Source organism: Scyliorhinus torazame, chromosome 14 (genome assembly GCF_047496885.1).
Source record: "Scyliorhinus torazame isolate Kashiwa2021f chromosome 14, sScyTor2.1, whole genome shotgun sequence".
Taxonomy (NCBI): domain Eukaryota; kingdom Metazoa; phylum Chordata; class Chondrichthyes; order Carcharhiniformes; family Scyliorhinidae; genus Scyliorhinus; species Scyliorhinus torazame.
In genome coordinates this window covers 52567411-52590184 of record NC_092720.1, presented here as the reverse complement: position 1 = coordinate 52590184, position 22774 = coordinate 52567411, and the positions used below count along the sequence as shown (strand labels likewise).

Genomic DNA, 22774 nt, shown 5'->3' with positions numbered 1-22774 from the left:
GCTAGGGAAGCTCCCCTCTAAAAACAAGTCCCGCATCCTCTCAATTCCCACCCTTCGCCATACTCAGAACCCCCGATCCAAGCTCCCCGGGGCAAACCGGTGATTGTCACAAATTGGGGACCAGACCGATGCTCCCACTGCGCCAGCGTACCTCCTCCACTGACCCCAAATTCTCAGGGCCGCCACCACTACGGGGCTGGTGGAGTACCTCGCCGGCGGGAACGGCAGAGGTGCCGTTATCAACGCCCCCAGACTGGTGCCCCTACACGAGGCTGCCTCCATACTATCCCAAACCGACTCTGCCCCCACCACCCACTTCCTTATCATGGCTATGTTAGCCGCCCAGTAATAATTACTGAAATGCAGCAACGCAAGCCCCCCCCCCCCCCCCCCCTCCCCCTGATTCCGCTCGAGCATCACCTTCTTCACTCGCGGGGACTTATCGCCCATACAAAGCCCAGGATGATTTTATTAACCCTCTTGAAAAATGACCGCGGAATGAAAATTGGGAGACACTGAAATACGAACAAAAATCTCGGTAGGACCGTCATTTTGACCGTCTGCACTCTCCCAGCTAACCACAGTGGGAACGCATCCCATCTCTGAAGCTCACCCCTCATCTGTTCAACCAACCGGGACACGTTCAACTTGTGTAACTGGCCCCAGTCGCGCGCCACTTGTATCCCTAAATACCTGAAACTGTCCCCTACTAACCTGAACAGCAGCTCCCTCAGCTGACCCTCCTGACCCCTCGCCTGGACTACAAACATCTCACTCTTTGTCATATTCAGTTTATACCCCAAAAACCGGCCAAATTCCCCCAGTCGCCATAATTTCGCCCATCCCCGCCCCTGGATCTGATACGTACAAGAGCAGGTCGTCCGCATACAGCGAGACTCTATGTTCCACCCCCCCCCACCCCCAACCAGCCCCTTGAAGTTCTCAGAGCAATTGCCAGTGGCTCTATAGCTAGCACAAACAGCAGTGGGGAGAGGGGGCACCCCTGTCTTGTCCCCCGGTACAGTCTAAAATAGTCCGAGGTTGTCCTATTCGTCCTTATACTAGCCTCCGGGGCCTGGTACAACAGCCTGACCCAGTCAATAAAGCCCCTACCGAACCCAAATCGTCCCAGCACCTTCCATAGATAGTCCCACTGCACCCGGTTGAACGCCTTCTCCGCATCCATTGCCACCACGACCTCAACCTCCCTACCCTCTGGGGGCATCATGATCACATTGAGCAGTCTTCTTATATTGGCCACCAGCTGCCTGCCCTTGACAAACCCAGCCTGATCCTCCATAATCACATCCGGCACAAAATCTTCAATCCTGGAGGCCAAAATCTTGGTCAGCAACTTGGCATCCACATTAAGCAGGGAAATCGGCCTATATGACCCGCATAGCTCCGGGTTCTTGTCCCGCTTCAATATCAACGAAATAGTGGTCTGTGACATCATCGGGGGCAGCGCCCCTCTGTCCCTCGCTTCATTGAAAACCTTAACCAGCAACGGCCCTAATGTCCCCAGGAACTTTTTATAAAACTCCACCGGGTACCCGTCCGGCCCCCGGGTTTTACCCGACTGCGTTGCCTTCAAGCCCTCAACTATTTCTTCGGCCCTAATTGGGGCCCACAGGCCATCCACCAGCTCCCTACCCACCCTTGGGAAGGTCAGTCCACCCCATGGGGGTTTCCAAGCGGTAGAGCCTACTGTAAAAGTCCCTGAACGCCCTGCCGACTCCCCTACCAAGTTCCCCTCCCCATCAACCACCCTCTCTATTTCCCTGGCTGCCTCCCTCTTCCTAAGCTGCTGTGCCAGTATTCTGCTGGCCTTCTCCCCATGCTCATAAAATGCCCCCCTCACCTTTCTAAGCTGCTCCACTGCTTTAACCTGTGGACAACACCCCAAACTCAGCCTGCAGCTTCCGACGCTCCCTTAAGTGCTCCACCCCCGGGGTCACCGCATACCTCCTGTCTATCTGTAAGATCTTCTTAACCAAACGGTTCGTTTCTGCCCTATCCGTCCTGTCCCTATCCGCCCGGATAGCAATGTGGTTGACTCTTAACTGCACCCTCAAGGGCAATTAAGGATGGGCAATAAATGCTGGCAGTCTGCAACGCCCACATCCCATAAACAAATTAAAACAAACTGAAAGTAGCCGCCTGGTTTGATAAGTATGAAAGCACTGAACTTGGGAACTAAATTGCGGCGGCACGGTAGCACAGTGGTTAGCACTGTTGCTTCACAGCACCAGGGTCCCAGGTTCGATTCCCGGCTTGGGTCACTGTCTGTGCGGAGTCTGCACGTTCTCCGTGTCTGCTTGGGTTTCTTCCGGGTGCTCCACTCTCCTCCCACAAGTCCCGAAAGAGGCGGTTAGGTAATTTGGACATTCTGAATTCTCCCTGTGCGTACTCGAACAGCCGACGGAATGTGCAACTAGGGGCTTTTTACAGGAACTTCATTGTCGTGTTAATATAAGCCTACTTGTGACAATAAAGATTATTATTATTAGATTTAAATGTGAATGCTCAGATTGTGGTAAATTAAGATTGGTGAGTTACATGTGTGTAGATTGCCATGTGGAAATATGATGGTGTCGCTATAACTGATAGTTGCTCAAAGAAAGGTAGGCCTGAGTATTAAATATTACTGGACACAAGGTGTCCAGAAAGATAGGGAATGGTGGCTGTATTGATTAAGGATAATATTGCAGTGCTGGAGAGAGTTAGAGAAAGAGGATGTCCCAGAGGGATCAAGGACAAAATCGATTTGACGCGAGCTAAGAAACACAAAAGGTGCAATTACATTACTCAATCTAGTCCAGTGTCCACCAACCAGAGAAAAGGGAGCTAACGTTGAGAGTCTGGATGACTCATTGTCAAAGCTGACTCAAAATGTTAACTCCCTTTTCTCTCCACAGATGCTGTCAGACCTGAGATTGTCCAGTATTTTCTGTCTTTTTTTCAGATTCTAGCATCTGCAGTAATTTGCTTTTATCTTAACTATCCAAATATAGACCTGGAGAGTTGTAGTGTAAAGGGCAGAGAGGGGCAAGAGTTCCTGGAGTGTGTTCAATAAAATTTTCAACATAATAGTTTCCAGCCTAACAAGAAACAAAGCACCACTAAACCTAGCTCTTGGGACTGAAGTGGGCCAAGGGTCAGTAGGCAATTTTTTAAAGATCGAATGTAGGAAGGCAGATAATGTCTAAAAATCAGAATAAAGCCGCTGTGAAGAAGGGAGGGAGTGAGAGTTCACCGTCGAGTGAAAGGGCCAGCCCGGGAGTTGGCAAGATAGTGGAGGCTGGGTGGGGCCACACTGCTTACAGCAGAAAAGAAGGCCAAGGTGATGGCCTTAGAGAAGCAGTTCGCAAAGCACATGGAGGTGTTGAGGAAGATGACGGTGACGTTGAAGGTGTTGGTCAAGGAGGCAATTTACCAGGACTTAATGGGAGAACTGGTGAGGAGGCAAGCGGCTTTCGGCCGAGTAAAGACGGCATTGTACAGCAGTGGGGTGAGGTTTGGTGTGGTGTATCCAGCGAAGTTGAGGGTGATCTGTAACTCCAGAGACTTTTACTTTGAGACAGTGGAGGCGGCGGAGGCGTTTGTGAAGTCGGAAGGCTTGGGGCAGAAGTGAGGAACAGGACTGAAGACTGGTCGTGAAGTAAAAAATATAAAACAGAACTATATACGTATATGTATATATGTACATAGTTCTGTTTTATATTTTTTACTTCATGCTGTTATATGGGTTAGGTTTTGCCTTTGTTTTTTGTAGCGAGTTTTTTTCTGAGATTTATGTTACACGGGACATGTTGGGATTGAAGGGGGGGGGATGTTTTTTCTGGTTGTTGTACATGGAGGGGGGGGGGGGCATGTGCCCCCGCACTAGCGAGCTTAAGTCAGCTAGTGAATGGAGGTGTGGTGGGGGTACGAGCTGCGGACATTGGAGCCTGGTGAGCATATTTCGATGGGCCGGCGGTGTGAAAAGGTCCGGGGGGGGGGGGGGTTCGATACTGGGTGAGGTGTGTTCAAGAAGTGGATGGGGGGATTCTGGGAGGGGGGGGGCAATGCGATGGTAACAATGGATGCGGGCGGGTCAGGTCCAGTGGGCAGGGCCCGGAATTCTGATATTGGTGGATAGGAATATTGGGGGGGGCGGGGGAGTAACCCCCAGTTACATGGAACGTGAGGGGGTTGGGAGGACCAGTGAAGAGGTCAAGAGTGCTCACGCACCTGAAAAGTTTGAAGGCCAATGTGGTTATGCTGCAAGAGGGCGAAAGATCAGATGAGACTTGGGAAGGGCTGGGTGGGGACTGGAACTTGGTGCAGAAGCCAAGGTTAGATAGGTGGCAGCTGCGCTCGCTTGCTCAATCTGGGAGGGGGGGGGGGGTGGCGCGAGCAAAGGTGTCGACTGGGCTTATGGAGGAAATGGGGGGAGTGGACCTTTGGAGGTTTTTGCACCCGGGGGAGCAGGGGTATTAGTTTTTCTCCTCTGTCCATAAGGTCTATTCGAGGATAGATGTATTTGTGGTCGGGAAAGTGCTGTTGGCTTGGGTTAAGTGATCGGAGTACTCGGCAATAGTGCCGCATTGGATGGATATGGTTTTGGATAAGGGGGCGGTACAGAGGCCGGGATGGAGATTGGATGTGGGCTTGTTGGGGGACATAGGTTTTTATGACAAGATTGGGAAAGTAATTTTTTAAAAATAAATTTAGAGTACCCAATTCATTTTTTCCAGTTAATGGGCAGTTTAGCGTGGTCAATCCACCTAAATGGGAGAATGTGCAAACTCCACACTGACAGTGACCCAGAATCGAACCTAGGACTTCGACGCCGTGAGGCAGCAGTACTAATCACTGCGCCACTGTGCTGCCCTATTGGGAAGGTAATTGAGGAGTACGTGGGGTTTAATTGTACGGGGGAAGGTTTCGCAGGCGGTGGTGAGGTGATATCGTTTAAGGCGCAGGTGGATAAGGAGGAAAGGGTAGAGTGGCAGATATGTTGGAGGTGGACAGGAGGTATGCAGACGATGTGGATCCAGCGCTTTTGGAGAGAAGGAGGGAACTGCAGGCGAGCTTTAATCGGTTGTCCACAAGCAAGGCGGTGCGCCAATTGAGGCGGGCGAGGGGAGCAGTTTTGAGTATGGGGAGAAGGCGGTACGCATATTGGCAGGTCAACTTCAGAGGGAGGCGGCGGTGAGGGAAATTGTGGAGTGCGGGATAGGACAGGGAAATTGGTGGTGGCCCCGGATCAGATTAATAGGGTGCACAAGGAGTTTTAAGAGATGTTGTATAGGTCGGAGCCACCGGGGGAGGATCGGGAGATGCAAGAATTCCTGGATGGTTCGGAATACCCGAGATTGGGGGAGGAGCATAGGGTTACACATTGGAGGGGGCGATAGGGGAACAGGCAATTGGGAGGATGCAGTTGGGGAAGGTAGCAGAGCTGGATGGGTTCCCGGTTAAGTATTACAAGAAATTTAGAGACAAGTTGGCGCCACTGATGGTGGGGATGTTTGAGATAGGGAAGAGCGTACTGCCACAGACTTTGGGGCAGGACTCTATCTCCTTGCTGCTAAAGAAGGATAAGGATCCGACAGAGTGACGGGCCTATATCGCTATTGAATGTGGATGCAAAGATTGGCGACGGCGTTGGTGGTTAGGTTGGAGGAGTGCCTCCCGAAGGTGATAGGGCAGGACCAGACTGGGTTCGTGAAAGGGAGGCAACTATTTTTGAATATTAGGAGGGTGTTGAATGTGGTTATGGCACTGGCAGAAGGGGGAGGCGGGGGGGTGTTGGTGACAGAGGTGGTGGTGGTTGCACTGGATGCAGAAAAAGCGTTTGATCGCGTAGATTTGAGGTATTTGATTGCGGTGCCAGAGAGGTTTGGGACGGGGCCGCGATTTGTGGAGTGGGTAGTTATTGTATAGGGAGCCGAGGGCTAGTCTCCGCACAAACAACATGAGTTTGGGATTATTTTGCCCTGTACCGGTGAACCAGGCAGGGGTGTCCTATGTCCCCTGTTATTTGCGCTAGCAATTGAGCCTTTGGCCATCGCATTGAGGTGTTCAGGAGTGTGGAAGGGAATAGTGCGGCGGAACATAGGGTGTCTTTATACGCGGATAATTTATTATTGTATGTGTCAGAGCAGAGTGCGTCGACGGGGGGCATACTGGAGCTGCACCGAGCGTTTGGGTCCTTTTTGGGGTAGAAATTAAACCTGGAAAAAAGTGAATACTTTGTGGTGTCCCGGCTGGGGGTGGGGGGGCTGCCATTCCGTAAGGCGGCGACCCAATTTAGATATCTGGGGGTGCAGGTGGCGCGGGACTGGGGGGAGGTTGGGGCTCCATAGGAACAATCTTACTAGTTTGGTGGGGAGGGTGAAGGTGGACTTGACAAGGTGGGATAATCTTCCTCTGTCACTGGCAGGCCAGGTGCAGGCGATTAAAATGAATGTGTTGCTGCGGTTTTTGTTTATATTTCAGTGCCTGACGAAATTTTTACCAAAGGCGTTTTTTTAAGGAGGTGGAGAAGATGATTACCTAGTTTATTTGGGGGGCGGGGAAGGTGACTAGGATTAGGAAGGTACTTCTGCAGAGAGGACGGCAGGCAGGGAGGTTGGGACTCCCGAATCAATTGTATTATTACTGGGCGGCGAATGATGAAAAGGTGAGGAGCTGGGTTGGGGGGGGGGAGAAAGAGTTCCAGTGGGTTAGAATGGAGCAGAGTCTGTGCAAGAAGTCATAGCTGAGGGCATTGGCAACAGTGCCGCTCCCGATGGCCCTGGGTAAATATTCTGGGAGTCCAGTGGTGGCGGCGGCATTGAAGATCTGGAGGCAGTTGAGGCAGCACTTTGGGCGGGGTCAAGTGAGATGCCGATTAGGGGGAATCATAGGTGTGAGCCAGGAAAGTGGGATGGGAGATTTCGGAGATGGGAATTAGGGTAGAAAAGGATTTGTTTCTGGAGGGCCGTTTTGCAAGGCTGGAGGAGTTGGGGGAGAAATATGGACTGGGACAGGGGAGGTATTTAGATATCTGCAGGTTCAGGATTTTGCCAGGAAGGAGGTTCAGAGCTTCTCAATAGCGACGGCCTCCACAATGTTGGAGGCGGTATTGACGACAGGAGGAATGAAGGGGGTAGTGTCGCCGATTTTGGAAAGATTCTGGTGAGGACAAGGTATCATTAGAGGGGATTAAAGCGAAGTGGGAGGAAGAGTTGGGGTAGGGTATGGAGGTTGGGCTGTGGTATGAGGTGCACCGGAGGGTAAACGCCTCAACCTCGTACGGGTATTGGAGGGAGGTCTTTAAGGTCATCTCGGGGGTGGAGCATGTGAGGTTCAAACCAGGGTCCCTAGAAGCCATATTTGGGTTTTCGGACCAGCCTGGGCGGCAGGTGGGTGTGGGGGCAGATGCCTTTGCCTCACTGATTGCCCGAAGGAGATAGGAGTGGAGGTCAGCTTTTCCGCTCTATGCCTCGGCTTGGCTGGGGTACCTGCTGGAATTTCTGACGCTCGAGAAGGTGAAGTTTGAGTTGAGGGGGAGGATGGAAGGGTTCCACAATTCACAGGCATTGTCTATCCTGCACTTTCAAGAATTAGATGCCATCAAACATTAGAGGGGGGGTGGGTTGAGTGTATTGTTTATCATATATGGGATGACTTTGCAGTCTCTTTTGGTCTTTCTTGGTTTGTATTTGGGATGTAGGGGGGAGTTTTGGGTTTGTATGTTGAAGGAGATGCTATGATATGGAGATGCCAGCGTTGGACTGGGGTGAGCACAGTAAGAAGTCTTACAGCACCAGGTTAAAGTCCAACAGGTTTGTTTTGAATCACTAGCTTTCGGAGCACTGCTCCTTCCTCAGGTGAATGAAGAGGTGGGTTCCAGAAACATATATAGACAAAGTCAAAGATGCAATACAATACTGTGAATGCAAGTCTTTACAGGTAATTAAGTCTACAGGTCCAGACGGAGCAACTGGAGAGAGGGATAATCCCAGTTTAAAGAGGTGTGAATTGTCTCAAGCCAGGGCAGTTTGTAGAATTTCGCAAACCCAGGCCAGATGGTGGGGGGTGAATGTAATGCAACATGAATCCAAGGTCCTGGTTAAGGCCGTACTCATGTGTGCGGAACTTGCTATAAGTTTCTGCTCGGCGATTCTGCGTTGTTACGCGTCCTGAAGGCCGCCTTGGAGAACGCTTACCCGATGATCAGAGGCTGAATGCCTTTGACCGCTGACGTGTTCCCCGACTGGAAGGGAACATTCCTGCCTGCCGATTGTCGCGCGATGTCCGTTCATCCATAAGGAGATGCTGGGTGGGGGATTGCCATGGTATTTGTTATTGTTGGTGATCTTTTGTTGGGTGTACATTTGATGAAAAAGTGGAAAACGAGGAGAATAATAAAAGTATTTAGAAAAAAACAGTACCGGAATAATACTGATTTTATAGAGCTAGTTCAGGTACAGATGAGATACATTTAAGAGGTCTCTAGATGACGAGAGATAGATATTAAGAAAAAATAGGTCCATGACAGACATCAGGAGGACAACTTGGCCAAGAATCAGGCTGAATATACAAGTTTTAGGTGGGAAGTGAAAAAGCTTATAAGAGAAGCAAGAAGAGATTATGAGAGGAGACTATGAGGGCAGCACGGTAGCATTGTGGATAGCACAATTGCTTCACAGCTCCAGGGTCCCAGGTTCGATTCTGGCTTGGGTCACTGTCTGTGCAGAGTCTGCACATCCTCCCGGTGTGTGCGTGGGTTTCCTCCGGGTGCTCCAGTTTCCTCCCACAGTCCAAAGATGTGCAGGTTAGGTGGATTGGCCATGATAAATTGCCCTTAGCGTCCAAAATTGCCCTTAGTGTTCGTTGGGGTTACTGGGTTATGGGGATAGGGTGGAGGTGTTGACCTTGGGTAGGGTGCTCTTTCCAAGAGCCGGTGCAGACTCGATGGGTCGAATGGCCTCCTTCTGCACTGTAAATTCTATGATAACTAGCCGCGAACAGGAAAGGGAATCCAAAAGTCTTCAATAGGCATATAAAAAAGTGGGGCTGATTAGGAACCAAAATGGGATCTACTCATGGAGGCAGAGGACATAGCATCTATCTTTAACAAGTTACCACTGAATCTGCTTCCACCCTTTCAAGCAGTGCATTCCCCACAGGAGAGACCCCCCCCCCAAGTTGTGTGTGTGGGGCGGAGGGGGTGGCCCTCTGATGGATTCTAGGGACAACTCCCTTAAAGACCCTCAAAGAGACACCCAAAAAAAGAGCATCCCCCCTGTTAGGAAGCCCCCCCCCCCCCCCAGAAGAGAGACCCCGCCCCATCAGGAAACTCCCAGGAGCCCTCCCTCCCTTCCCATATCAGGAAGCCCCTCCATTGTTTGGGTGGTTGGCCCTTGGATGTACGTTGGGGGGGGGGGGGTAACTCCCTTAAAGAGTTACCCCCTTGGCCCACCACCGTGTCACGGTCAAGTTTATCAGGACCAATAGTAATTCTCACCCACGTGATCCCCGGCCCGAGAATCACGCAGGGCCAGAGAATATGGTGCCTGGCCCATTAGGACCCATTTGCACCCTCCCACTGGTCTCGACACAAACCTCGATCCCGACGGCAGCAGTGGGACCGGAACATTGGGAACGGGCGGCGATCCAGTTTTCTTCACAAGCCCTGGATTCTCCGCCTCATCAGTAATTCTGCTACCAGCAGCGCAAGGCGGAGAATTTCCTGAGGAAAATCTACAATCAATAATTTTGTTTGATAATAGGCTGTGAATGGGAAGACATATTTCATAACCTTTCTTCTGGAAGAACAATTTGTTAATTACAACATTGTTTTTCTTTCCCATCAATCTAGGTTAGGTGAGGCCTCAATTTCACATCGCATGAAAAGGCTGCTGTTCTAGCAATACTGCATTCTCCCAGTACTGTGCCAGTCCAGATTATGATTTTAAATCTTGAATCCATAACGTTTTGACTCAGAAGTGACATGCAAGATAATTTCAACTATAAGATTACTGGGCAAATATGTAGACATTCTGTATTTTACAGTAAGATGGAGAGCAGTTCTATTAAATCAAAAATATTAAGTCCATGATTACATATATAACATGAATAAAACACCAAAAATGACACAGCAATCAAGATGATAAGTATTTGTAATGAAAAGCTTCTGATCTTTTCCAGATTGTATTTCTCCAATGTCTCCTAGCAATCGATTAATTACAAGGCTTTTTGTATTTGTTGAATTTGTGGGAAAATGTGAAGTTGTTCATTTTGGAAGGGAGAACTAAAGAACAGTATTATTTAAATGTAGATAAACTGCAGAAAGCTGCAACACAAAGGAACGTGCAGATATTTGTCACGAAACAGAAAGCTAGCACACAAGTGCAGCAAGTACTCAGGAAGGCTTCATGGGAGTATAAGAGCAGGGAAGTCTTGCTGCAACTGTACAAGGTACTCGTGAGACCACAGCTGGAGTACTGTGACCAGTTCTGGGCCGCTTATTTAAGGAAAGATATTGGGCGAGATTCTCAGACCCTCCCCCGGGTCGGAGAATCGCCCGGGCTGGCGTGAATCCCGCCACCGCCGGTTGCCGAATTCTCCGGCACCGAATATTCGGCGGGGGCGGGAATCGCGCCGCGCCGGTTGGCGGGCCCCCCCCCGCCCGCGATTCTCCGTCAAGTCACGCTGCTAAAATGCCTGTCCCACCGGCGTGGATTAAACCACCTGTCTTACCGGCGGGACAAGGCGGCGCGGGCAGGCTCCGGGGTCCTGGGGGGGGCGCCCCCACGGTGGCCTGGCCCGCGATCGGGGCCCACCGATCCGCGGGCGGGTCTGTGCCGTGGGGGCACTCTTTTCCTTCTGCCTTCGCCACGGTCTCCACCATGGTGGAGGCGGAAGAGACTCCCTCCACTTTGCATGCGTGGGAATGCCGCTAACGCTGCCACGCATGCGCCGCCCGGAGATGTCATTTCCGCGCCAGCTGGCAGGGCACCAAAGGCCTTTTCCGCCAGCTGGCAGGGCGGAAATTAGTCCGGCGCGGGCTTAGCCCCTTAAGGTTGGGGCTCGGCCCCCCAAGACGCGGAGCATTCCGCACCTTTGGGGGCGGCGCGATGCCCGACTGATTTGCGCCGTTTTGGGCGCCAGTCGGCGGACATCGCGCTGATACCGGAGAATTTTGCCCATTATTTCATTGGAGGCAGTTCAGAGAATGTTTACTAGAAGGATCCCCAGTATGGAGGGATAGTTTATGAGCAAAGGTTAAACAGTTTGGGACTCTACTCATTGGAATTTAGATGAGAAATTATTTCATTGAAACATATAGGATTCGTAAGGGGTTTGACAGGGTAAATGTGGAATGTTTCCTCTCGTGGATGAGTCTGGGATCAGAGGGTAGTCACAGAATAAAGGGGTGCCAATTTAGGATTGAGGTGAGGAGAAATTTCTTCTCTCAGATGTTTGAGAGCCTTTGGAACTCCTTGCCACCGGCTGTGGGGCAGAGTCCTTGTGCATATTTAAAGCTGAGATAAATTCGTGATCAGTAAGGGAATCAAGGGCTACGGGGAAAGGGCCGGAAAACGGACGTGAGGAATGATGGATCAGCCATGATTCCATTGAATGGTGGAGCAGGCTCGAGGGGCCAAATGGCCTACTCCTGTTCCTATTTTGTATGATCTGACACTTGGTGAACCACGTCTGAACTGGATTCAAATCCCCAAAAATTCCTTTGCTAATATTCCACCCAGTACTTTGCCAAACACAATACCTTCGACTACTTCCAAGCAATGTGTGATTATGGCGCAAAATGTTAATTCATCCGTCACATGCCGCTATCATTTTGAACGGACATCTGGCAAACTCATCCTATATGTAATTCAAATTAGATTGAAGAATATTTTTAAGCGGTTGGATATAACAAATTGATTTCACTCACATAACTGATTTAAAATAATATTCAGATCTGAAACTGCAAATCTATCAAGGCCTTTCAAACTTATTGCTTTTGAATGTATTTATCTTTTATGAAAAAAATTGAATCAATAAAATGTAGTTAAACAGTCAGTGCAAGATTAATAGTAACACTGAAGTAACCAGTGGATAAATGTTGTTCTTTTTCCCAGCTTTGCCTCTTCTCGAAGCAGTACTGGCTCACGGAGTCAACTAACTACTCTGGCAACAGTTAACCTGGATCTGGGTTCAAGAGTAACTTCTCCAACACAACCTGCATCTGATCCGATAACCCGCCTTAGCAGTGTGAAAAATGGCTTTTTGAATATCCGCAGCCGGAAGAGCCAATAACCAACTGAATTAAGAGATTATAACTTACTAAGAGATTTTAAATCGTTAAAAGCACTAAACAAAACTCAATATTCCTCTGTACACAGAAATTAATATAACATTACAGTGTGTTGTATAACCAGACGTGCATGTCACAATTTCTTGAGAATTAAAATAAATTCACAGATTCAAAACTGTTTTTCAGTTTTATTTAATAGCGACCACTATTATTACTGTATTTTGATTTTTTGAAACCAATTCAGGAATAAAAGCTATCAAGTTACCCTATAATTAGAAATATATGACCACCCAAACACATTTCCAGATAAAAGGTGGAGAATATAATTGTGTCCCGCAATGTTTATTTTTTTTGCTGAAATGATTTTATTTAGATTTCTGCAGTTTTACAGTTTTAAAAATTATCATATATTTACATAGGAATAACTCCTTCTCCACCCCCCCCCCCCTCCACCCCCATACTATTTAGGTGCTCTCGTGTGTATTTACTGGGTTTTGCTGGTTTACTTATATTGGCCCCTACAGGAGTAGCAAAGGTGGGAGGGCAGCACACCTCCTTCTCAGTCCCCCACTTCCGGTTGCACAAATAGCTGTTTGGCAGTTATGTTTGCGTTTTTCAATCGGGATAGGCGGTGCCCCTCCCCGTATCAGGTTAATTCAGCCTGTGCTGGCCCCTGTTCTGACCTGGGACCAGTTGTCCCTGCCATTGGGTTGTCTCTGTGGCCTTGCTCTCGGGCCCACATGGTCTGTCTCAGCTGTTTCCGTCCGCCCCCCCCCCCCTTCTTATTCTTTGGTACAGCAATGGCCCCTCACTTCTTTGGCTGTTGGCTTCAAACAGGTCTTGAACAAGTTGGTGAATGGCTTCTATGTTGTGGAAGTCCTCTTCCGACCCTCAGATGGTGAATTTGATTTTCTCCAGCTGGAGAAATTCTGACAGATCGGCCAGCCAGTCTGCAGCTTTAGGTGGTGCTGCTGATCGCCAGCCGAGCAGGATTCTTCGGCTTGCGATTAGGGAGGCAAAGGCAAGGATATCCGCACCGCTTCCCATAGTTATGGTTGGTCTGATACCTCGAAGATTGCCACTTCCAGACTTGGCTCCACCCTCACAACCTTGGACATTGCTTCAAAGAAGGCTGTCCAGAACCCAACCAGTCTGGCACATGCCCAGAACACGTGGGTGTGGTTGGCTGGGCCTCCCTGTCACTGTTAACATTTGTCCTACACGTCAGAGAAGAACCTGCTCATTCAGATTCTAGTTAGGTGTGCTCTATGCCTCACTTTCAGTCAAGGCTTAGCCTTGTGGAGGTGGAGTTGGCCTTGTTCAATGCTTCACTCCAGAGTCCCCACCCTATTCAATCCCTAGTTCTTCCTCCCATTCCCCCCCCCCCCCCCCCCACCAGAACGTGCCTCTACCAGCAGTCGTCTGTACAGGTCCCCCCACCCAGGTTGCCCGTGTCCAACCGTTCCTCCAACATAAGTGTGTCTCGGTATCAGTGGGTATGATGTCTCCTTGAGGAGTAAGATTTTTACCTGGTGTCGCAGTTCCCATTTGGTAGCTGTAGTCTTTCAGTCAGTTCTTCTAACATCGCTAGTCTGTCCTCTGTGTTGAAGTTGCTGTCAGCCCCCCCCCCCCCCCCCCAAAATTGGGGTCCATCGTGACTGGCACGTACCTGTGGCAACCGCAGATGGGGGGCCATAGTGGACATTTCGGTCAGACTGAAGTGCTGACTCATTTGATTCGGAGTGTGGCTACCACCTTTTGGCTTGTTGAGTATTTGGCTGACGGGGACGGAAGTGCCGTTGTGGCTCCCTGTGCAGGAGGTCTCCTCCAACCTCACCATTTCCTTCACCATCCCCTTTCTGCTGTGGCTTCCCAGTGGCAATTTTGTTGGATTGGGTGGGCCAGGGCCAGGGCCAGGGCCAGGGCCAGGGCCAGGGCCAGGGCCAGCCCCCCCCCCCCCCCTCCCCCATGCTTCGTTTTCTCTATAGGACCTTTTCGGGGATCTTTGGATTATTTCTCTCTTCCCCACCCCCATCCCCCCCCCACACACACACATGCCACAATCATTTTTGTCAACTGTGTTGAAGGCCTTGGGGATGTACATCGGTATGGATCTGAGCAGGAAAAGGAACCTGGGCAGCACATTCATCTCGTTCATCTGCACCCTCCTTGCTCGGGAGAGTGCAGGTCTTTCCCGCCAGACTGGTCAGGTTCCATTTGTGGATCCCACAATTTGTTTATGAGCTGAATCCATGTAGGGGTCAGTCCAGAGATTCTTCACCGTGCTAGCACTGTAATAACCCAGTAAGAAATATTACAACACCAGGTTAAAGTCCAACAGGTTTCTTTTAAATCACTAGCTTTCGGAGCACTGCTCCTAGTCACCTGAGGAAGGAGCAGTGCTCCGAAAGCTAGTGATTTGAATCAAACCTGTTGGAATTAACCTGGTTGTTGTAAGACTTCTTACCGTGCTCACCCCAGTCCAACGCCGGCATCTCCAAATCATGTAATAACACAAATCGTGCAAAATTGGACTCAAAGTTCCACTTGCACTGCATGTTATTTCCCACCTCCAATCTCTAGAAAACTATACAAGTGTCACATTATAGCTTGTGCCAACCGATAACCAAAGTGACCTTTTCCTGATTACACCATCATAAAGGCCATGTTGAAGAATCTACGATCCTGTCTACTAGTTTACTATCATAACTGTACTGCATAGATAGAATCTTGCAAGTTTGTATGGCATATTGAAGAACAATTGCCAGTCTCTGGTGATTAGGAAATGGGGGAGAAATATCAAGATTTTTCCTCCCCCCAGTTCCTCTTGAGCTACTCCTTCTGGAAAGACATATCTGGACATCAGGATGAGGGTAGGATTGTAAATTGTGGTGTACTTTCCAGTTGAATAGCATACTTGAATTTGTTGCCCAAACTCTCACATGAAGAATGATTACTTGAATGAAGTAGCACTCGTTCCTATAGAATATATCCCAATACGGAGTCATCTGAAGATTCAGTCTTCATCCGAAGGTAACGCATATAAAAAGGAGACTCCCAATTTTTTTTTTTTTACAAAACAAGTCAATTGGAGGAAACAATTGATTTGATGAGGCCAGATTTATTGTAGTCAACATCATAAACATAACTGCTGCCATCATATCCCAAGATTCATTATGGTCTGATCCTAATCCAGTTACTGCTGAAATTTTAGTAAGTGATCCCAAATAAAGGATGCGATTTGAGGTATATGAATACATACCTAAAAATAGAAAGCATTAACATTGGTGCAATTGGCATTACAATGCTGACCTATCACTCTTGTAGTATGTGTAGATAAACAAAATATATCAGCTGGTTTGAATTACTAGTGTCACAAAGCTGTGAATAAATCCTCCTTGAACAAAAACACAGTTCTGTGGCTTTATTTGTATATGTGTATGCATGGGAAGGGCTCTATAGCACAAGTAAAAGGTAGGTAAAGTCACCATAGTCCCGATGACCATAGGCTGTTTTCCCCTTTGAGGGGGAGAGCTGACTGATGGTGGTTTAACCTGAGGATCACCAGAGAAGGCAGGGCCTTCATGAATATCCTCAGCTGGTACAGGAATTGAACCCATGCTGCTGGCCTTGCATCATGAACCAGCTGTTTAGCGAAGTGAGCTAAAGCGGCCCCACTGCACAAATAATGACATTTATATAACCCAAGTTATGTTCCAACACTGCAGAGTTTCAGTTTCTACTTGCTTTGACATATTCTATTTCTTCTGAAGAAGACAGGCACACAAACATCAAGGACAACTGAAAAGAAATGATTGGAAGACCATAAGACATAACAGCAGAATTAGGCCACTCGGCCCATCGAGTCTGCTCTGCCATTCAATCACGGATGATATTTCTCTTATCCCCATTCTCCTGCCTTCTCCCCATAACCCCTGATCCCCTTATTAATCAAGAATCTATCTCTTGTCTTAAAGACACTCAGTGATTTGGCCTCCACAGCCTTCTGCGACAAAGAGTTCCGCAGATTCACTGCCCTCTGGCTGAAGAAATTCCTCATCTCGGTTTTAAAGGATCGTCCCTTTAGTCTGAGATTGTGTCCTGTGCTTCTAGTATTTGCTACAAATGGAAACATCCTCTCCATGTCCACTCTGCCTCGCAGTATGCTGTAAGTTTCAATAAGATCCCTCCTCATCCAATGAGTACAGTCCTAGAGTCCTCAACCGTTCCTCATACGACAAGTTGTTCATTCCAGGGATCATTCTTGTGAACCTCCTCAGAACTATTCCAAGGCCAGCACAGCTTTCCTTTGATGGGGGCCCAAAACTGCTCACAATACTCCAAACACCTTATACAGCCTCAGAGGTACATCCCTGGTCTTATATTCTAGCCCTCGACATGAATGCTAACATTGTATTTGCCTTCCTAACTGCTGACTGAACCTGCATGTTAACTTTAAGAGAATCGTGAACAAGGACTCCAAAGTCCCTTTGTGCTTCTGATTTCCTAAGCATTGCCCATTTAGAAAATAGTCCATGCCTATATTCATCCTTCCAAAGTGCATAACCTCACACTTTGCTACATTGTATTTCATTTGCCACTTCATTGCCCACTCTCCTAGCCTGTCCAAATCCGTCTGCAGCCCCTATGCTTCCTCAATACTACTTGTCCCTCTGCAGATCTTTGTATCATCTGCAAACTTAGCAACAGTGCCTTCAGTTCCTTCTTCTAGATCATTAATGTATATTGTGAAAAGTTATGGTCCCAGCACAGACCCCTGAGGCACACCATTAGTCACAGGCTGCCATCCTGAAAAAGACCCCTTTATCCCCACTCTTCCTTCTGCCAGTCAGCCAATCCTCTATTCATGCCAGGATCTTACCCTTAACACCATGGGCTCTTAACTTATTTAACAATCTCCTATGTGGCACCTTGTCAAAGGTCTTCTGGAAATCTAAATAAATCACTTCCACTGGTTCTCCTTTGTTTAAATTCCTTGTTACCTCCTCAAAGCACTTCCATGTACTCCGCAATCTCATCTTTAATAACGGACTCTAAAATCTTACCAATGATCGAAGTCAGGCTACCCGGCCTATAATTTCCCGGTCTTCTGCCTCCCTCCCTAATCTCTTTTCGAACCCTGGGGTGTAGCCCATCCGGTCCAAGTGATTTATCCACCTTCAGACCTTTGTTTCCCCAGAACCTTCCTCTTAGTGAAGGCCACTGCACTCACCTCTGCCCCGATTCTCCTGGAGCTCTGGCATCCTCCACCGTGAAGACTGATGCAAAGTAACTATTCAGTTCCTCTGCCATTTCTTTGTTTCCTATTATTACTTCTCCAGCCACATTTTCCAGTGGTCCAATGTGTATTTTTGCCTCTCTCTTACCTTTTATATATTGAAAAAAACTCTTCCTATCTTTTATATTAATAGCTAGCTTGCACTCAAATTTCATCTTCTCCTTATTGCTCATTAGTTGTCCTCTGCTCGCTTTTAAAGGATTCCCAATCCTCTGCCTTTCCACTAATCCTTGCCATAGGCAAGAACTGATGAATATTTTCAATTAAGTATTCTAAGTTAACCATTGCCAGATTTTGCCAACTGTCGTTCACTTCAACTTCAACATGTTCGTCCTTGCTTTTTCACTTTTTGCCTGCTTGTTCGTTTACGCTTTCTTCTTACATTTGAAATGGGGGACGGCAGGTATGGAAGAATTTGTTGGTTGTCAGTTAACTGCTAAGTACCAGCAAATATTGTGTGTAATTTGCAGCTGAATATTAGGGTCTGATACAGCTGCGACACAATGTGAAGGGGAATGCCACAGTTCTCCATTGTTTTTTGTTTTAAAAATTTTTTAAAATTCTTTCTCACGTTTTCTCCCACATTTACACCCATCAACAATAAACAATAATCAACAAGATATGTCAATCCCCATAATAACAACGATCCCATCTGCCCACCAACCCACAAACCTCAACCCACCTGTTTACATAAACAAATGACAAAAAGGAATCAGGGATTACCCGTAGTCACCCTTAATCTACACGGCTCTCCACCCCCCCAACCAACGCCATCCAGCCTCTAAGAGAGTACCGTACATGATACCCCAAAGTTGTAACCCCCCCCCCAGTCTCCAGCTCCTCCCGTCCAATGCCTCTTGTAAAACTCCTCCCCCAACCTCGGTTCCCTCCCCCCAACTTTCCACACCGGTTAGACCACTCGGACCCCGTTCTGTCAGGCTCCGATCGCCGCAGCCCCTCCCCCCACCTCACTCCCGTTCACTGGCCGGCTTAAACCGGCCAGCGTGGAGGCCCCCGCCCGGGTCCCTTTCCCCCTTGCACGGCCCTAGGAAAGCCCAAAGATCCCCTTTTAGCACACAAACCCCGCATATCCACCTACACCCCAAAGAGCCCTCCTTTCGAGTGAAAGTCCCGTCCCTTCCCTTGTCCAAATATATGCAACATTGGCTCCTTTAGCCTCTACACCCGCGCGCAGTGATACAAAAAAAGAAGGAAATACAGTCATGAGGTTACATCGGCACATGACCATTCCTCAATTTGTCAGTTCTGCCACAGTCCTTCTGCCTTCGCAAACTCCTCCGCTGCTCCCGCCGTTCCAAAATAAAAGTCCCTGAGCTTGTAAGTCACCCTCAGCTTCGCTGGATATACAATGCCGCACTGCACCTTGCCAATGTACAGTGCCCTCTTCACCCGGTTGAAGGCAGCCCGCCTCTTCGCCAGCTCCACCGTAAAGTCCTGGTATACACGTATACCAGCTCCAGCCCACTGCACCACCCGCTTCTGTTTGGCCCAGCTCAGGACCTTCTCCTTCACCCTGTACCTACGGAAGCACAGAGTCACTGCCCTTGGCGGCTCACTCGCCTTTGGTACAGGTCTCCACGACCGATGAGCCCGATCCAGTTCATATCGGGAGGGGTCCTCCCCCTCCCCCAGTAGTTTTGCCAGCATCGCGCTTCGGTCCTTCAACTCCTTCGGGCAGCCCCACGACCCTCAAATTCTGTCGCCTGGATCTGTTTTCCAGATCTTCCATTTTTCCTCTCAGATTCTTGTTCGTGTCCATCACCTTCCGCATCTCCTTCCCCATCAAGGCAAGTTGATCACCGTGCTGCAATACCGTCTCCTCCACTTCCTTCAGCGCCTCCCCTTGCTCTCGCACCTCCGCCACTGCGCTCGCCACCGCCGTCTTCACCGGAGAAACCGCCTCCTCCACCAGCACATTCAAAACCTCCCTCATCTCCTTCCTCACCATCTCCATACATTTCTCAATCTGCGCCAACTGCTTTTGGAATTCCGCAGCCATCACCTTAGTTATTCCTTCAGCCGTAAGCACTGCGGCCTCCCCTGGTGCTCCAGCCTCCATTTTCTTTGTTGCCCCGCGATGACCTTTCCCCTCTCCAACGGACTTTCAGCCGCTTTTTTCCCGGCCGTTTCTTTTGGTGATTTTCGACATCCTTCTTCTCCTTGCGCTATCCCCCAACTTTTACTGCCGTCGCTGGCCCTAGGACCGGGCGTTACTCCGCGAAAATGCCGTTCCCGAATGGGAGCCTTCCAATGTGCGGCTGCCTCCCGCCCGCCGTCACCGGAAGTCCGGATTCCTCCATTGTTGATCTTGTATTTGTTATTGGGTGGAAAGTGGCATAGTAGAGAAACAAGCTATTGTTGGCAGCAGGCTTAATGAGGTGAGAATTAAAGGGAAAATGTTACTTTGAGCAGCATCTTTCCTATTCCCTCACACCCCACCCCCAATCACGCCGTCTTCATCCCCTCATGCTCATTCACTTCCGTTGACCTTCCCACCACCCCTCACGCTCATTCATCTCCCTTGACCTTTCCACCACCCTCTCCCCACACTTATTATCTCCATTTCTGCTCCCTTTGAACTCCCTGCTCAATTGCTGCATGTTTAACCAGTTTCCTTCCTATTTTCCTACATAGGAATTTCTTTCCTATTGTTCATACAATAGCTTTACTTACTTTCAAAACTTTATAATGAATTCAAATATGGGTAGGAACTCTGCCAACTTTGCAATAATTTTTCCTTAATCCTCAATTCTCTCATGGTGCCAATTTTCTTCATAGCTCCATCCCTATCTGTTGCTCTGAGGTTTTATATGGTATTAAAAAAAAGATGAAGCAACACTCTTGTCTGCCTTTCTTTCCCCCTCATATTCAAAATTAGAATCAGTTCCAAAATTGGGAATGCACAAGCCAGGACTGGCTGAGCACAGATATCAGGGGGGGGGGGGGGGGTTGTAGAGCTGGAGGAGATTACAGAGATGTGTGGTAGTCAATTAGCTGGCAAATGCAGAAAACTCACACATTCAATGCAAAATTTCAATCCAAAGACAATTGATGAGTCATTGGTATAGCACAGATTTCACCATTTGAGTGTTTATGTGCCAAGACAGTGTTTGTCAAACAGTTTTGCCCGGGACCCATTTTTACCAACCGGCCATCCTTTGGGACCCATGCCATCTGACTATCGCGACTCAAGATGGCCGAGCTTTGTGACCCATGCTGGCCGAAATTCACAATTCACCATTTTCACGAGCCTGCTCAGTCCTCATGATCTCACTTTACCATTCAATTTTACATTTCTGGTAATGACTTGAGCTGATGATTTAATATCTCACTGCATTCATTAAAAAAAAAAATCAAGAGGTTTTGAGGGTTTTAATCTTTCATTTTCCAGTATTTCCCTGCATATAACACACATGAACTTTGCATCCCGATTTGCAGTGGCACAATTAATAAACCCATACCTCTAGAAATCATCTTTATATTGCTTTGTTCCTATTTTCAGCTTCTCCTTCATGGGTTGTTCACCAAAGGCCCTGGAGCTCATACCAGCACGGCTGGTAGCTACAAAATGGAGGAATCTCTCGCGCACCTAGAACACATGACGTCAGTGTACGAGACACGTGACCTGCTCTCTGCTTCTGGTTCGAAGACTCCATCGATTTTTTTAAAAAATCTGCTCCTGGGTCAGCGCGCTGACCTCAGGAGGAGGCGGTCTGTATTGCTGAGCATCGGGCCTGCGCATTGCCGAGGGGACACACATGCGTGGGCCGGCCAGCATTTTGAAAGCTGGTCACGGTTGGCATTTTAAAAAGCCGGTCGCGCCCATTGGGCACTTCTTCCCACGATCGGGAATGCAACCGACGGCCCTGCGACCCTCCTGACACCCTCTCACGACCCACCCATGGGTTGCAACTTTGACTTTGTAAATGACTGTGCTAAAGAATCTTTCTTCCAACTATCATTTTCCAAACATGTGTGTTAAATTGCTACATCATTGTGCACATGTCACACATACCAGGCCTACTAAAACAATGCATTCAACATTTTCCTCTCATCTGTTTGGGTTTCTTACATGCTCAATTGCACACAACCATTGCTCCAAGCATCCAACAGAAAATTCCTACAGTAAACCTCATACTCCTGGGAAAATATGCATCTAAATGGGGAAGACGAACAGAGGGATTGGTGGGTATGGGTTATAGATACAGAAATACTACAAGTAGCAATGCAGTTTAATAAAAAAAATAAAAGCAGGAAAAAAATATACATGCTCATTTCTAAAGGAATAGAATTGAAAAACAGAAAAGGTAAGTTAAACTTGTACAAAGCCGTGGATGGATCACACTTGGGAGTACGATGAACAGTTCTGATCTCCATCTAATAAAAGGGTACGGAGTTACTTTAGAAGGTACAAAACAGATTTACTCAGATGATGTCAGAACTGAGAGATCACACTGTAAGGAAGACTAAGCAGGCTAGATTTCTTTCTTCTAGAAATAGGAAGAGTAAGGCATGCTCTAATAATGGTCAACAAGTATATGAAAAGATTTTATTGGGTAGATGCGAAGAAAGTGTTTCCTTTTGTGGGCAAGACCAGAACTAGAGGTCATAAAGATAGGATAGTGAAGAGATATAGCAGGGAATTCAGGAAAAGCTTCTTTACCTAGATTCAGATGAATATGGAACTCACTATCAGAAGAAATGGTTCAGGCGAATAGCACAGCATTTAGGTAAGTACAAGGGAGAACGGGATGGAAGAAAGTGTTGATGGGCGTAGATGAAGGACTTATGTGGAGCATAAATACCAGCATGTGTTTGTGGGGCTGATTGGCCAGTTTCTGTTCTGTACTTAATTTGTCAACATTAGTCATGTTTTCACTCATACTAAGCTTATCATGAAAATATACCCCTATTTGCAATCACCAGTAATATTGTTCACTGAAAAATTATCAAGTTATTATGCATAGTAGAATGAACGTCTACGGTTAGAAATGAACATAAATGACATCGTGTTTTTTTGATAATTGTCAAATTCAGTGTAATAATGGTTTATTGTGCAGTCAAAAAAGTTCGAAATAACATTTCATGGTATATATGATGCCGCAGGTTCCTAAAATCACGGTACTAATGATCATAAAATGAAAGACAAAAACACA

General features: G+C 48.0%; 1 protein-coding gene across 1 annotated transcript in view; it reads left to right on the top strand.

Moving 5' to 3' along the window:
- The window catches only part of ccdc39 (coiled-coil domain 39 molecular ruler complex subunit), a 238313-nt gene extending 225840 nt beyond the window's left edge, over nt 1–12473 (top strand). Inside the window, exon 20 of the mRNA XM_072474203.1 lies at nt 12123–12473. Within this exon, the coding sequence (XP_072330304.1) occupies nt 12123–12300 (178 nt within the window). The 3' untranslated portion in view covers nt 12301–12473. The remainder of the gene's footprint in view (nt 1–12122) is intronic.
- The last annotated feature ends 10301 nt before the right edge of the window (nt 12474–22774 follow it).